At 41.4% G+C, this 13092-nt stretch overlaps 1 protein-coding gene across 1 annotated transcript; it reads right to left on the reverse strand.

The window, feature by feature from the left end:
- Positions 1-5434: 5434 nt before the first annotated feature.
- On the reverse strand, positions 5435-8771 carry LOC115804760 (extracellular calcium-sensing receptor-like). Its single transcript, XM_030765259.1, has 6 exons — positions 8560-8771; positions 8129-8420; positions 7184-7975; positions 6876-7103; positions 6560-6683; positions 5435-6348 (listed from the first exon to the last, which is right to left on the reverse strand). The coding sequence occupies exons 1-6, from the start codon at positions 8769-8771 to the stop codon at positions 5435-5437; spliced, it is 2562 nt and encodes an 853-aa protein (XP_030621119.1).
- Between the last annotated feature and the right edge of the window lie 4321 nt (positions 8772-13092).

The raw sequence follows: 13092 nt of genomic DNA on the forward strand, positions 1-13092 counted from the left end.
AGTGTTTGCCTGACCCAAGAGCAAGGCACTAAATGTTGTGTTGGAATTGGGATCATTAAAACTATTTGTTACATGTGATAGGAGTTCACAGCTGTACTTAGAATCTGTTGGCGTCAGACTCCCCATCCGTCAGTTGTTCAAAGCCTTGTAGTAGATTGTAGTGCGAATTCAATATTGTTGGCTGATAGTCTTGTTCCAACACTATTTAAAAGCCATCCATCCTGTGCAAACAAGTAATGTCTTTTCCAGAAACTTGCAAAGATATCCGCAAATGGTATATTTAATGCACTACAGTAGCCCTTTAGCCAGATGCGTAACTGGCAAATGCAACTAAAGTTCATGGGCCTCATTTATAAAACATTCTTACACACAGATTTGATCTTAGAATATGCATATGCTAAAATTCATGCCAAAGTTCAGATTTATAAAAACGGTTTTTGACTAGGAAAAGTACTTAGCTCTACATCAGGTTCCAACTTACCCACCAGGACCGCTGTTTTTCTGACAACAAACCCTGGATTACTCCTGACATGAAGACTCTCCTTAAGGAAAAACAGAGGGACTTTAGGTCTGGTAACAGGGAGGAGCTGAAGAATGTGCAGAGGGAGCTGAGGATGAGGATCAGGGAGGGAAAAAAACAGGCATAAGATGGAGGATCAGTTGCAGCAAAACAATGCCAGTGGAGTCTGGAGAGGCCTTGAAACCATCTCTGGCTACAAGAAAGCCAACTACCAGCTGGCGGGGGACCGAAAGTGGGCAAATAATCTGATCATTTTCTTCAATAGATTTGATCAGTCATCTGCCCCTCCCCCGTCCAGCTGCAATCCCATTGTTTGCGCCCCCTGTATACTGCCCCACATCAATTCTGACAACCGACTCATGTGCAATATCTCTGTATAACTGTTTAGTACTGTGCATCGTCTGTTTTACTTATTCGCTATTTATTATATCTTGCTCCCTGGTTATGAATATATTTTCATATTTATCTTATTATATCTTGCTTTTTATTTTTCCCTACTGATCTCCTTGCTATTCTGCCATCCCCTACGCTGCTGTATCACTGTAAATTTCCCCATTGTGGGACTAATAAAGAGTTATCTTATCTTCAGTTGCAATAAATTCTCATCACCATAATTCTTACTGTTTTAAACAGTTTCACTTGACGTCTCCTGTTTTCTTAGTGTCTTGGTGTCAAGAAATCAGTTTTCTTGTCCTATAAAACACATATTCTATGAACTTGACTTAAATTGAGAAATGAAATGTGTATTGAACCAGTCATGCGAAACCAACTTTCTACTGGGTAATCTTCACATAATAAGGATCAATGAAAAATAAATGAAAAAGAAAACCACACAATATGATTAGTTTTTATTATACAAAATATCAAAATAATGATGAGACAAGGTGTAGAGCTGAAATTAAATCCGTCAACCCACAGACCATAGCAAAATGACCCATGCATCATGACAACCAGATGACGACCACCGAGGCAGACGTCTGCGTCATCCTCCTGACACTGACGCTATTTATTATTTATTTTAGTTTTAGTACTTATCTTAAAGGTACAGAGAGCAACATTCTCGATCAAGTCTACAGCAATGTGAGGGGCACCTACAAGGCTGCACCCCTGCCGCACTTTGGACAGTCCGACCACATCTCCGTGTTCCTCTACCCATCCTACCGGCAACTACTCAAGCAAGCTCCACCAGTAAGTAAAGCTGTTAAAGTGTGAAATGAAGAAACTCATCTGGTGCTTCAGGACTGCTTTGAGAGTACAAACTGGGCTGTGTTTAGAACTGCTGCTTTGAAAGAGGACTACTGTTGACCTAGAGGACTATGCCTCTGGGGTAACTGGCTACATCATTACCTACATTGTGAACATTGTTCCCACTAAACACTGCAGAAAATATCCCAACCAGAAACCTTGGATAAACAGGGAAGTCCGATCCATGTTACGTGCTCGCTCCACTGCATTTGTCTCAGGCAACGCTGAAGAGTACAAAAAGGCCAGATATGACCTGTGCAAATCTATCAGAAAGGCCAAGAGACAATACAGACTGAAGCTGGAGGGATACTACACCACCACGGACTCCTGGCACATGTGGCAGGGCCTGCAGCACATAACATACTACCAGCAGAGGAGCAGGGCGGTCCCAACCAGCCACGCCACACTGCCAGATGAGCTGAACAAGTTCTACGCTCGCCTTGAGGCCCTCAACACGGATCAGCAGAAGATGTGCATGTGGCTCTGAGGAGAATAAACCCAAGGAAGGTGGCTGGCCTAGACAACATCCCAAGGCGGGCACTCAGGGTTTGCTCAGCAGAGCTGGCTGATGTTTTTACAGACATATTCAATCTGTCCCTCGAGCAAGCTTCTGTGTCTTCCTGCTTCAAGTCCACCACCATTGTGCCCCTCCCAAAGAAAAGCACCGTGACCTGCCTGAATGACTATTGCCCTGTGGCACTCACTCCAATTGTGATGAAGTGTTTTGAAAGGATAGTCATGACTCACATCCAGGAGATCATTCTGAACACTTTAGACAGTCTACAGTTTGCTTACCGACGGAACCAGTCCACTGATGATGCAGTCAGCACTGCCATACACACAGCCCTCATACACCTAGAGGGCAAGGACACGTATGTCAGAATGCTGTTTATCGACTACAGCTCAGCATTCAATATGGTCATCCCCCACAAACTCTCTGAAAAGCTCCTCACTCTGGGACTGGCACCCACCCTCTGCAACTGGGTACTGAACTTCCTAACAGACAGACCCCAGTCAGTCAGAGTTGGCAGCCGCATGTCAAGCACAAGACCTGTAAGACAGGAGAGAGGTGGCAGATCTGGTGGCCTGGTGTCATAACAACAATCTCTCCCTTAATGCAGACAAGACTAAGGAAATGATTGTTGACCCAAGGAGGCGAGGGGAGCTGCACACACCGCTGCACATAGGTGAGACTGAAATGGAGAGGGTGAGAACCTTCAAATTCCTCGGCATACACATCAGTGAGGATCTTACCTGGTCTTAACAACACACAGCACATCATTGGAAAGTCCCAACAACGACTGTACTTTCTAAGAAGGCTGAGGAAATTTGGCATGCCAGACAAAATTCTCGACAACTTCTACAGGAGTACGATTGAGAGTGTCCTTACCAGCTCCATCACAGTCTGGTATGGAAACTGCACTGCTCAGGACAGGAAGGCCCTCAAGCGCGTGATTAAATCTGCACAGTCCATTTCAGGAGCAGCCTTCCCCCTGCTGCAGGACACTTACAACACCAGGGTCATCAGGAGGGCCCACAACATCATCAGGGAAAGTATACACCCCCAACATAACCTCTTTACACTTCTACCATCAGGCAAGCACTATAGAAGTGTGAAGTCCAGGACATCAAGACTGACAAACAGCTTCTATCCACAGATAATCAGGCTTGTGAATGACTCTTTCGCACATGGCCCCTTCCAACCTCTTTGACTGGAGGACCACTAACTGACACACACATTACTTGATGAACACTACTCAACTCTGCACACACAACACAGCTGTTAGTGCTGCTGTCCCACTACTGTCATTGTGCAATTCTGCACAGTGCACTTGCACTTGCATTGTGCAATTCTGCACAGTGCACGGAAGATTAGCAAAGTAAGAATTTCATTGTACAGTATAACTGCCTGTTTTGCAGACTAGCCTGCAACTGTGTTGTGTTCATTAAACCTGGCTTCAGTTTGGATCCTTCATCATTTGATCTGTTTGCCTTGGTCATCTTAATTTTCATAAGTATCTTGCTCAAGTATCTTGCTTCATGCATGATCAAATTCCCACCTGTTTAAACCAGATCAACCCTGTTTAGTTGAAGAAACCAAGTTTGTATCAAGTCTTTTTCCTCTTCCTGATTGCCTACGTGTTTCCTGCCATACAGTTCACTTACTCAGAATCTTGAATAAAAGTCTCTCAGTTGCGTGTCCGTACCCGGTTTCCTGACTCATTTCGAACACAAGCAAATAATTATAGTATTCTTTAATTTAACTAGCAAAATATTACTGTATCTTCCAAGTTAAAAATCGAATAACAAACACTTCAAAAATAACTGAGATCTTCACTATGGATATGCCATTACTCACGCACAGCACCACATTTGCTTTGATGATACCTACGCACAATAGTTTGAAAAATAGTTTGTTTCTCTTACAACCAGGGGCATTTCTAGGTATAGGCAACCCAAGCAGTTGCCTAGGGTGCCACTTGTGGGGGACGGAGCAAACACACACACACACACACACACACACACACACACACACACACACATATATATATATATATATATATATGTGTGTGTGTGTGTGTGTGTGTATATATATTCAATCTGTATTTTTAATGATTTTAAAAATAAAGCAAAGGGCACATTCATTAAGACTTACCATTTGTTGTGAATGAGATGATGAGAGAGATGTGAGATACTGCACTAGCTGTCAGTTCACTGCATCTGTTGAAATATTCTGCCATCGCATAGGACGCCAGAATGGCCAGAAAGGCCACTGGTTACAATAGCCTTCTATTGTTTAGTGCTGATTTTGCTGCTTTTTGATTATCAACAGTTTGTGTGCATCTCGTATTTCTTTCCCTGTTTTTTAGTTTGTTTTGTGTTCTCTTTTTTGATTTCTTCCTTTTTTGTTAATTGAACAATTCCTTTTGAAATTGAAACTACAACTCAAAGTATTACTTTGCGACAAAGTAGAAAAAAAAAACTTTACTTATTAAACTATGACTTTAAAAATGGACCAAAGAAGCAAACTGAGGCACACATTGTGTTTGAGAGAGGCAAGGTGATGATGACTGTGGCAACTGGTCTGGTATTTAATTATTACCCATTCAAACAACAAATTACTTGTGAGCTGCTAAAGGGTTAACTTTAAATTATATTACTGTAAACTAGCTAGTAACTTTAAGTATACCACAGTCACTCTAAGCCACTACGCGCAAGAAGTCAATGTGATTTTTGATGAGATAATAAACCAAACAGATCCATAACATGGAGGTCAGAGAGATGATGAATGAATGTCCTCAATGAGCAGTGATGTCCTGGCATGTACAGCTTTGCCTGCTACAGCCAGTGGAGAGTAGAGGCTGTGGATCACATGGCCAGGAGTCTGTATTTCTATAACATGTATAAAGCATTTCCAAATGCAAGCTTTGTTTAAAGAGTACAAATGAGTGAAAATAAAACAGTGTGATGCTTCATCTAAATACTGTGAGGCTTTAGGATGAAACATTCATTTTCTCAGTTTGATACTAGCTAATCTCAAGTGCCAGTCTACATGTCTGTTCAAAATCCACATAGGTGATGCAAATTCACATTATCATCATGGTAATCATCATCACTTTTGTCAATCCAGTTTATTACATCTTGCAGAAATGTAAACATACAAGTGTGTCAATGGGCCTTTGTTGAAGACTTGCCCATTATATGTTTTTTTGTGTTATGCTCTGGCTTCAGCAAAATTATATAACATTTTGGAGCAAATATACATAAGAGTAAACCAAAACTGGAAGCTAAAATAGCAAATATCTCCACAGCTACAGCAAACTTTCCAGGAGAACTGACATAAGCTGGGATAAAGGTGATCCACACTGCACAGAATATGAGCATACTGAAAGTGATGAATTTGGCTTCATTGAAATTATCAGGCAGTTTGCGGGCCAGAAAAGCCAACACAAAACACAGGACAGCCAGAAGTCCTACATAACCTAACACAGCCCAGAAACCAACTGCTGAACCCACATCACATTCTAGAATGATCTTCTCTTTGTAGCGCTTCATATTCTTATATGGGAATGGAGGTGATATTGTTAACCAAAGCACACAAATAAGAATCTGTATGAGAGTGAAGGCAAGGACACTGAGTCTCTGTTGTGGGGGCCCAAACCATTTCACGACATTACTGCCTGGAAGTGTAGCCCTGAAGACCATTAATACTACTATTGTTTTCCCCAGAACACAGGAGATGCAGAGGACAAAGGTGATGCCAAAAGCTGTGTGGCGTAACATGCAGGACCATTCAGAGGGTCGACCAATGAATGTAAGTGAACAGAGAAAACATAATTTAAGTGACAGGAGGAGGAGGAAGCTTAGCTCTGAGTTGTTGGCTTTGACAATAGGAGTGTCTTTATACATTAAAAACACAAGTGACACCAGCATTGTAATACTTGCACCAAACACTGAAAAAAAAGCAAGAACTATCCCCATAATTTCTGTATATGAGAGGAATTCAGTCTCTTTAAATACACATCTGTCTCTGTTTTCATTAGACCAGTGCTCCAAATCACAAGGAAAGCAGTAATTAGAATCTGTAAAGGAATTTAAAAGAAAAAAACTGTTTTAATAATATCCGACAACAAAAATAATAACACTTATAATAATACTGTAAATAATTTATTGAGAGAAATTACAACATTACAAATTACAAGTAAGTAATTAAGTAAAGTACAAAATGAATGACAGTTATTTTCTTTACTGAGAAAATCAAAGAAATGTCGCGTAATTTAATCATTTTTGTACCTGTCTCATTACTGATCTCTCCACCTGCACATGAGATACAATCAAAGCAACAAACTGGCCTTCCTTTCTGTACAGCTTTTCTAGTACCCAGGGGACAGCTCTCACTGCACACAGACACAGGTTTCTGGAAGGAAAAAAATCATATGCTCAAAATCAGAACAGTAATTTGACATTTCAAACCATTGCACATCAATGCGTTACAATACATTTCTTTGCTACTTCAACATTATTCATGAGAATGGGGATTAAGAATGATTTCACCTTAAGTTGTTTATATGTTTGTAATTTTACTGACTCTTTGGTGACTGAGCTGTACCTGATTCTGTCCCCCTGCCCATATCATGTATTCATGACTCAGGATAAAGCGCTTTTCTGAAGGCTGTGAGCTATCGTAAAGGCCCACTTTTTTAAACCATAGGGTTCCATCTTCTGCTCGCTGCCAGTTGACAAGGTCATACCTTGCAGCTGGATCCCCACTTGCATCAAAGAAGATCCGCTCACCAGTTTTGGCTGTGAAGTTGACCTCTCTTATATACTCCAGAACCTGTCCAAGTAGGGAAACAGAAAATGACTGTAAGTGAGTTGTCAGGTCACGGTTTTGCTCTCTCTTTTGTTGACTTTTACCTTTTGTGGTGTGATCTGACTCCACTGGCTGCTGTTCGTGGAGTTCAAGTCTTGCATTAAATGATGTAAAGCATGTGCAACAGAATACACTCCTGTGTACACTTTGTTTGCCATGCTCAACTCTGATGTGTCAGTGTACTGGTTTTTCAGTTCAGCTAAACTCTCTGACCCTGTACACAGCACACTGCCTCTTTGGCTATCATTAAAGGTGCACTGAAAAGCTGTCTCCCAGAACTCTCTCAGAAGGGCATTCTGTGGTGACTGATCAGGATGCACTTTAGTTAGGAACTCCCATAAACCTTCCAGTTTTGCATTTTTTATGGCAAAGCCAACAGCACCTATGAGGAAGTTGTACTCTGTTGTCTCAGCAAGGCCTCGTGAGGTGATCCAGGATTCACTGCCCACCCACTGTATATCTGTGACATTCTGCAGGGCCAGCTCTGTCAGCAGTGGAATGATATCACCAAGAGCCATAAATGCCACCACAACTCTGGCAGTGGCCCTTTTCATCACCTCCACAGTCTTCAGTAGCTCCTTTCTTGGATCAGTCCTGAAGATGGCTTCTGAGTACTCAACACAAATGCCTTCATGTTGTGCTGCCTCTTCAAAGATGGCTATGCCATTGTTCCCATAATCATTGCGGCTCCTGACTGTTCCCACCCAGGTCCAGCCAAAGTGCTTGACGAGTTGGGCCAGAGCTTTGCTCTGGTAGTAATCACTGGGAATTGTTCTGAAGAAGGTGGGGAATCTCTTTCGGTTGCTAAGGCATGAGCATGTAGCAAAGTGACTGATCTGTGACAAAAGATTTTATTACTTTATATCTCTAGGAATCAAATAAACATGTTGTGCACTGAAAACTCAGAGAAATTCTGTATAAGTGTACAGTTAATACACACACACAAAGAGATCCAAAATAAGAGCCAAGTTTTTGAATGCTGTGATTACCAGAGGTATGCTGAAAGGTCCAACCACAGATGCTATGCCAATAGTCGGAGAGGAGCTGGACTCCCCGATAATTGCCTGCACAAAAGGAGAACTGGAGCAGGACGTGTCACTGAGAGTCTCAGAATGACCGTTCATTAATGCCATGCCTGCACGTATTGCCTGGTCTATGGAACCACAGGCATCATATATCTTATAACCCAGAGAGACACCTGGGAGAATCAGTGTGCTGTTGTTTATCTCCTCTATGGCAAAGATCACAGTCTGAGCAAACTGGAAGTCACGCAAATTCAGACTGTGGGTGAAAACAAGTAACAGCGCACCATATACAGCTCGATTAGAAAAAGAGTTAAGAAGACCATTTTAGCTGATCTGTAGCACAAAACATTGCAAATGAATAGAGACATACAATCTTGTCAGCACTTGAAACAGACCTGATGCATGTTGCTGGCTGTGGTCTAGAAGTAAAAGGATGTCTGTTCAGCTTTGCCACTCTGTGAATGGAAAAAACTGCTCCAATGTTAAAGTCTCTCTCTACAGACAGGAGTGGCTGTGCTAGCTGACCCAGAAGGCTGCATACTGCTGCAGACGGCCTAGGAGAGATTTTAGTCAGAAGCAGCAGCAGAAACAGTGTTGCCTTGCCCATGTTCCTTTGGGCAGTTACCTCATAGGGAAGAGATGAGGTACTGCTTATAGTGTTTATAGTGATTTAGAACACCCTGAGGGATTGGCCACACAACACACAAGCTAGCTCATTATGTAGGTCTTTTACATTAGAATTACAATTAGAATCTCTGTGATAACACACACTGTGAGCAGTGAGTAGTGAATTTAACCCACCCTATACACACACATCAGGAGCTGGAGAAGTGGATGTTGCAGGAGGAGAAAGCGCTGTTCACATTTTTCCTGAGCCTAGGGATTAAACCCAGGAGTTGAACCAGCATCGCACCAGTTGCAAGCTCGCTTCTCTAACCATTAAGCCACAGCTGCCCATGGAGTTTGGTCCAATGGAGTGCAGTAAAAGGCACAGTCTTGACCCAGTTAGAGATCAGTGAAACAGACAAGATTTCAACAGAAATGTGAAATATTGCAATTTACACTTCTTAGAGACAGCCGTCCATCATTAAAATTCAGTCTCTACAAAACCTTGGAGAACAAGTGTTCTTGTTTTTTATTTGACTTTTCATTTAGCGTAGTTCATAATCTGCTTCAAAAGTAATAAAAACATACTTCAGACAGCAAATTTAACAGTACAATTTGTCATCACAGGTTTAAAAGTTAAAAATGTGCATATGATATATTCTTTACAATCGCAGTACAAAACATCCATATGCAAACACCTCAAATAACAGCCTAGTCAATTATCTTTTGTACACACAAATTAATATGCACCATCAAGTGACCATAAATAAAGAGACAGCGTATACATCTTCTGTAAGGGATCACAGTTTGAGGTGTTGGTAATATGTGAATGAGATCTGCTAATACATTTCTGAGAGAAATTCCCAGGGCCAAGATGGCTGGCATCACATCATTAACCATTTTTCCCAAACCTAATGATGTACTCTCATGAAAGAGACAAACGTTGCTGTAGGTTTACAGTTGACTCCTTCAGTCAGGTTTGTTTTGGGGTGATCAGTGGATGAAAGCTGTGCAATGAACAATACAAAACATGTTTGGGTAATTCACATAAACAAAATATAGCTGTACATTTATCATAATCACCATGTAAGAAGCAAAAAAAGATTATGTAAATTCTAAAGCTACATATGGCCACCATGCAGCTATGCTACTAGCATAAAACATCATTAACTGCAATCCGGTAAAACACTTGCAATGCCAAAATAGTCATCAATAATGCTTTTAAGATATGTTAATGATTGAAAATGCTCAAAGGCAATGCTTTCCATAAAGCAACAAAGAAGAATGGATGCAGATTCAATCATAACAAATCTGACCTCTCTCCCTGTCGGCCATAACTGAGCATATGAAACTTACTTCCTGTTTCCTGGCTAACCTAAGTCGTTCCTATTGGCTATTGCAACACTCAAGAAATGAACACACACGCACGCGCGCGCGTACACACACACACACACACACACACGCACACAAAAACTGTTGCACCCCCTGCTTGCAAGAATTAATCTCTGCCAGTACCATTGCTCTCTGTGTACAGTTTGCATGTTCTCCCTGTATTTGAGTGGGGGTACTATGGTTTTAAGATCCCACATCCAAAGTCATGCTGCCCTTCGGGGAAGAAATAAATTATTACACAACAGTTGCATGGGTGCTCAGAGTCTTCCGTTGCCCTTCAAGAGAATAATTTGTCTGGTAAACATCAGAAGGGGGAATCCTTTCAAGTGTACCCCCATGCATTGTATGGCTTGAGGGAGAAAACAGTAAAATATGCACCAGCGGGCATACACAACTCAGATGTTTTTACAATTTGTAGAACTTGTACTAGAGATTGGTTTACATAAGGAGTTAAAATATTATGCTTGTTCACCTGCTTTCCCCTAGATGCTCCTAAAGAAACTATTTGGTGGGTAGATGAAGGGAAATGTGGCCCCAGGTAGCACCCAATGAGAGTTTGCAGGGATCTGAAATGGATGAATTTAAGGAGTTAATATGTCTGCAGTATGAGCAATTAAAGCAGCATTCTCAAAATGTAATTCATTTACAAGGTAATACATGCCTTACATGTGGGTGTCGAACAAATCAGGATGGCTCAATAATTTGTAACTGCTGCAGTCAGATGTGGCAGAGATTAGTTGGGACCAAAAGTTCAGCCCTCTCAGGCTCAATAACACAGAAACATTCAAAATCATCCTGTGTATCAGGAAAACTCAAACCTGATACCTGATTTGACAAGCCATTTTTCTGGAGGAGGATTGGTTGGCATACTTAGACACTTATCGATATGTCTTAAACATCTCCAAGTCATTGGTGAATTCCCCTCCTGTAACAGTCAGAGTTGAGATTGCCTTCTTAATAGATACTGGGTCCATGATAAATACCATCTCTGACAGTTTTTTTGTTTTTTTGTTTTTTTTCTGACAGGATTTTCATCCATCAGATCCAGAAGAACCATGTAAATGTTGATAGGCTGGAGAATATGTATCTTGGCAATTTAGAGCTGGTTGTCCATATGTTGGACAGGTGTGTTTAGTCGTAAATCCTCTCAAGGCACAACAAATTCAGAAAGTCTCAGGCCTGGAGGACTACTGGAGCCTTTGGCTATCCTTCAAGGTCAAGGATGATGGTCTTCATTTTACTGATCTATTTATGGACTCTCAGATGGCTTATGAGTTGTATCTTGGCTTTGAAAATTCTTACGCATTCAAGACAGGCAGTTCCAGATGGCAGGTCGGGCTTAAGTTGTTGCTGCCTGTCTTTCTGTTTTCTTCTATTTTCTTCTAATTCTGCTCATCTGTTGGCTTCAAAAGTTGCTATTCCTTCTCAGATGATGGTTCCTCAGAGTGTGTTGTCTTTGGCATTGGTCTCCCAGCTGTTGATGTTGATGTTACATTTTTTCATGTTGGCTTTTAAGACGTCTTTAAATCTGTTCTGTTGTCCACCTCTTTTATTTTTGCTTTTTTTTTTTTTAATATGTAGTCACTTAGTGTACAAAGCACCAATGTCCTTTCACGTTCCCTTCATAGAAAAATAACATTGTTACAGGCATTGTTTTACCTCTAGGAAAAAAAGAGGTCCATAATGAAGAAGCAGGGTCTTCCCTTATTATCTCTATATGTGTGTCCCAGCCTCTGAAATATTGATTGGAGTAAAGAAATACATGATTTCTGTCAACTCATTTTATTAACCGTGGTCTAAGGGCTCCCTCAACCGTGGTCGTGGTCTAGAGAACAGGGCTTGTGACTGGAGGGTTGCCGGTTTGTTTCCCAGTACCAGCATCCATGGCTGTGTGCCCTTGAGCAAGGCACTTAACCCTAATGCTCCCCGGGCGCGAGGAATGCTGCCCACTGCTCCTGTGTCTGGTGTGTGTGTTCACTACTGGTGTGTTGGATGGGTTAAATGCAGAGGACAAATTCACTGTTCACAGTGTATGTGTGTGTGATCACAGACATTTACATTTTTTTTTTTTTTTTTATTTTACTACACATTTTACTCATTTCACTAAGCTATATACTTTACTAACAGGGCCTCATTAGAAAAAAGGCATCAACTCTGATATGTACGTAATCAGCCTTTGCTCCCTTCTGTTATTTGTAATATACTGATGGTCAGAGTATCCCTCTCACTAACAAATTATTTCATGCATCATCAACATATCAGGGTCCTCTAGCGTAATACTGTGTTCTATACAAAATAAGATTGTTATAATCATTGGAACCAACTAAATCAGACCCAGACAATCAGTCTCAACAGTGTAGGCTACTGTAATGCATTACTGGTAATGATGCTGCATTGTTATCAAGCATATGACAATAAACTTGAACTGGAACTTCCATTATCCATTTTATCTTTGGGTTTGAACACAGCATTTTCCATAAACTGTAAAAAGGCCTTTATTGTCTCTTCTTTTCTTACAATTCGCATTGACTCTCCAAACACAATTACAGGCCAACATTCGTGAGGTGTTTCGCTGTGTGGAAGCCTAGCATAAAAGTAAAAAGCAAGCAGACGCGTTCTGTCCAACATTATTTTTCCCCATGGAATTTACCCAGACTTTCGCTACGTAGCGTTCGGGTCCCAAACCTGTAGAAATGCGGGCCGGTTGTCAAAAGGCACCAAGGCAGCACTGGTTCCGCACCGGCACTGGCATGGGCACAAGCACCGTCTTAGTGGAAAAGCGCTAAATGACATTTCAGACTAATGGGCCATTACCTTTGACAGTGGGGCAGGGCACTATTATGTCGAATACCAAACGTGAAGCAGTATTCTGAATCAGGTGAAATGGCCTGATAACGCAGGCCGGTAAGCCAGCCAATAAGGCATTGCAG

The sequence above is a fragment of the Chanos chanos genome, chromosome 2 (genome assembly GCF_902362185.1).
Source record: "Chanos chanos chromosome 2, fChaCha1.1, whole genome shotgun sequence".
NCBI lineage: Eukaryota > Metazoa > Chordata > Actinopteri > Gonorynchiformes > Chanidae > Chanos > Chanos chanos.

Coding starts and splice junctions, on each gene's coding strand:
- LOC115804760 (XM_030765259.1), bottom strand. CDS start 8,771: ATGGGCAAGGCAACACTGTTTCTGCTGCTGCTTCTGACTAAAATCTCT. Junction 8,421..8,559: donor CAGCCAGCAACATGCATCAG/GTCTGTTTCAAG, acceptor TTTCACCCACAG/TCTGAATTTGCGTGACTTCC. Junction 7,104..7,183: donor GTCAGATCACACCACAAAAG/GTAAAAGTCAAC, acceptor CTACTTGGACAG/GTTCTGGAGTATATAAGAGA.